The 3,801-nt window shown below is 47.7% G+C and overlaps 1 protein-coding gene across 1 annotated transcript; it reads left to right on the forward strand.

Moving 5' to 3' along the window:
• Positions 1-409: 409 nt before the first annotated feature.
• LOC120570960 (E3 ubiquitin/ISG15 ligase TRIM25-like) lies at positions 410-1,105 on the forward strand. The gene is given in 3 exon segments (XM_039819646.1): positions 410-646; positions 649-1,047; positions 1,050-1,105. Coding segments are annotated over 3 exon segments (579 nt in total). The 5' UTR covers positions 410-522.
• The last annotated feature ends 2,696 nt before the right edge of the window (positions 1,106-3,801 follow it).

A 3,801-nucleotide genomic window follows, 5' to 3' on the forward strand; every position in this document is an offset into this window, starting at 1 on the left:
AGAAAGTTAAGCTGAGTCATAAAATTGGTTCAGGCCTTCATGGGTTAAAGGTGCAGATAAGCAGGAACACAGGAAAGGTCACGAAAAGGGGAAGAGGAAGAAAAGCACGCTGGCTTGCAGACTGCAAAATGCAACCGGGTGCATCAGGACACGTTTGGCATTCTTCTATTGACATTATATGTATTGGGATATACTATATCTTTCCCTGTCATACTAATGGTAGTATGGGCATTGCAACACACCCAGTCTCTCTCTCAAAGCGCTCCTCTTGGAGGAATGAACAAAGCTTGATAACCCCTCCCTCCTCTTTCTCTCAAACACAGCCAGCTCCACTCTGTGATCATATTTCCTTGTTCCCTCCCCTTCAGAGCTACAGTTTGCAGATGGGTGTAACCAACATGCTGGGGGAAGTACAACAGCGTATCACATCCTGTTATCGCATCAGAGCTCAGACTAGTTTCATTTCTCAGGAAGTGAGACACAATACAGTCAGACAGTCGATGTCACTGAGCGAGAGGTGAAATGGCGCAGAAAGGAGTTCAGCTGGACCGGGAAACCTTCTCTTGTTCCATCTGTCTAGATCTACTGAAGGATCCGGTGACTATTAACTGTGGACACAGCTACTGCATGAACTGTATTAAAGCCACTGGGATGAAGAGGATCGTAAGTACAGCTACAGCTGCCCTCAGTGCAGGCAGAGCTTCACACCGAGGCCTGTCCTGCTGAAAAACACCATGTTAGCAGCTTTAGTGGAGGAGCTGAAGAAGACTGGACTCCAAGCTGCTCCTGCTGATCACTGCTATGCTGGAGCTGAAGATGTGGCCTGTGATGTCTGCACCCGGAGAAAACTCAAAGCCATCAAATCCTGCCTGGTGTGTCTGGTCTCTTACTGTGAGAAACACCTTCAGCCTCATTTTGAATCTCCTGCTTTCGAGAAACACAAGCTGGTGGAGCCGTCCAAGAAGCTCCAGGAGAACATCTGCTCTCGTCATGATGAGGTAATGAAGCTTTTCTGCCGTACTGATCAGCAGTGTATCTGTTCTCTCTGCTCGTGGATGAACATAAAGGCCACGACACAGTCTCAGCTGCCGTAGAGAAGGACTGAGAGGCAGAAAAAGCTGGGGGGAGTCGACAGACCATCCAGCAGAGAATCCGGGACAGAGAGAAGATGTGAAGCTGCTTCAACAGCAGGCGGAGGCCATCGATCGCCGCGCCGATAAAGCAGTGGAGGACCGAGAAGATCTTCACCGAGCTGATCCGTCTCCTGGAGAATAAGCTCTGATGTGGAGCAGCAGGTCAGATCCCAGCAGAAAGGGGAAGAATTCGAGTCAAAGAGCTTCAGGAGGAGCTGGAGCAGGGAGATCACTGAGCTGAAGAGGGAAGACGGCTGAGCTGGAGAAGCTCTCACACACAGAGGATCACAGCCAGTTTCTACACAACTACCCCTCACTGTCACCTCTCAGCCAATCAGCATCCAGCATCCATATCTGTCCTTTGAGCTGCTTTGAGGACGTGACAGCGGCATTATCAGAAGTCAGAGATAAACTACAGGACGTCCTGAGAGAGGAGACAAAAGTCTCACTGACAGGGACTGAAGTGGACGTTTTACTACCACAACCAGAGCGCAAGACCAGAGCTGGATTCTTAAAATATTCACTTGAAATCACACTGGATCAAACACAGCATTCACAAAGCTGTTATTATCTGAGGGAACAGGGAAAGCAACAGTAATGAGTCAACAGTCTTATTCTAGTCACCCGGGCAGATTCACACTCTGGGTGACTGGACCTAAGAGCTGTTGACCCGATAATGTTGCATCATATTCCCCTCCGAATAACTTTAACCCGTGTGTTGCTGTGTTTGAATCAGTATTCGATGATCTTACGGAATCCAGCTCTGGTCTTATTCGGTTGTGGCAATGCACCCAATCCCTGTCAGGCGATCACCTCTCTCTAGGGACGTCCTGTAGTTATCTCTGACTTCTGTACAGCGTTTCTCAGGCAAGGATGGTGCTGAATGCTGTTGGCAGTGTGACGTGAGAGTAGCTTAACGGCTGTGATCCTGTGTATTGAAAACGCTTTCTTCAGCTGTCCTTGTCCTGCTCCAGCCCTCCCTGCGCATGTCACGACTCTCTTCGCCTACTGCAGATCTAACCTGCTGCTTCACATCAGAGTCCAGGAGACGGTCAGCTTCGGTAATCTCGCGTCACTGCTGCTCGGCGGCGTCGATAACCTCGCTGTTGAGCAACTTCACATCTTTCTGTATTCTCTGCTGGATGTCTGTCGACTTCCACTTCAGCTTTTCTGCCTCTCAGTCCTTTACTACGGCTCAGATTATCATGGCCTTTATGTTCATCACATTCACGGGATAACAGATAAGCTGTCGATCGGTAGCGACGAGAAAATCTTCATTACCTCATCGTGGCGAGAGCAGACGTTCTCCTGGAGCTTCTTGGACGGCTCCACCAGCTTGTGTTTCTTTAACTGAGCTACATGCGTGTGAGGCTGAAGGTGTTTCTCACAATGAGATCAGACACACCAGGCAGGACTTGATGGCTTTGAGTTTTCTCCCGATGCCAGAAATCACAGGCCACATCTTCAGCTCAGCATAGCAGTGATCAGCAGGAGCAGCGGAGTCAGTCTTCTTCAGCTCCCTCCCACTAAAGTTGCTAACATGGTGTTTTTCAGCAGGACAGGCCTCTGTGTGAACGTCTTCCTGCACTCAGGGCAGCTGTAGAATCTTCCTGTACAACCTCTTCATCCCAGTGACTTTAATACAGTTCATGCGTAGCTGTATCTACGTTAACTGTCACCGGATCTTCGTAGATCGACAGATGGAACAGAAAGGATTTCCATCCAGCTGAACTCCTTGTTCGCCCCTCCTCACCTCGTTTTGTCCGGTAGACTATCTGTTGTTCTCACTTCCTGAGAAGTGGTTAGTCTCAGCTGTGATGTAATAAAAGCATGTGATACGCTGTTGTACCCCCGCATGTTTGACTCACCCATCTGCAAACTTACGGGAACACTGAAGGGTGAGGGAGGGAGCTGAAAAAATATGCACAGAGATGGAGCGAAGGAGGGATGGGTTATCAAGTTCTGCTGCATTCCTGGAAGAGGCGCTTTGAGGGCTATGGGTGTGTTGCAATGCCCTTTTTATACACTAGTTGACGGGAAAAATTATAGTATACCAATACATATAATGTCAAATGCAGAATGTCAAACATTTGTCCTGATTGTTTTTCAAGCCGGCGTGCTTTTCTGACCCACAATCCTCTGTGCAGCATATCTGAGCAAGACGGCTCAAAGTTCAAGCTTCGATGTTATCTCAGAGTTTTATGTCCGAAGAAAAGTATGGTATAAGGAGCGGCAGCAACACTTGTTTACAACAGAGCTCATTTCTCATTTAAAAACTCTGCTGACTTCAGCTTTTAGGAGGTAAACTCTTCTTAGAATCAGAGGGGTTTGGAGACGGCTCCCCAGTTTACTAAATGACTGAGTTGTCCTGTAATTAAGTTGATTAAAAGTTTATGTTGTTGACAATGATTCAAACAGAATCAGAGTAAAATTGAATGCCGACGTGTAACTCCATCTGGTTGGGTGTAACTAAATCCTAGCTCACACAATCCTAGGTAAGAAAAACGAAGCTCAAACAACGCAGTCCAGTTAATAGTCACGCGCAGATACAGTAACAGTGAAGCAAGAAGCCTATTTAAAGGTCCAGGGTGTAACGTTTGCCGTTGTTCATTATCAGAGTCCTTATTGCCCTTCACAAACTGTTCTCCGACATGAACTCCCAACAACC

Source organism: Perca fluviatilis, chromosome 13, assembly GCF_010015445.1.
Source record: "Perca fluviatilis chromosome 13, GENO_Pfluv_1.0, whole genome shotgun sequence".
NCBI lineage: Eukaryota > Metazoa > Chordata > Actinopteri > Perciformes > Percidae > Perca > Perca fluviatilis.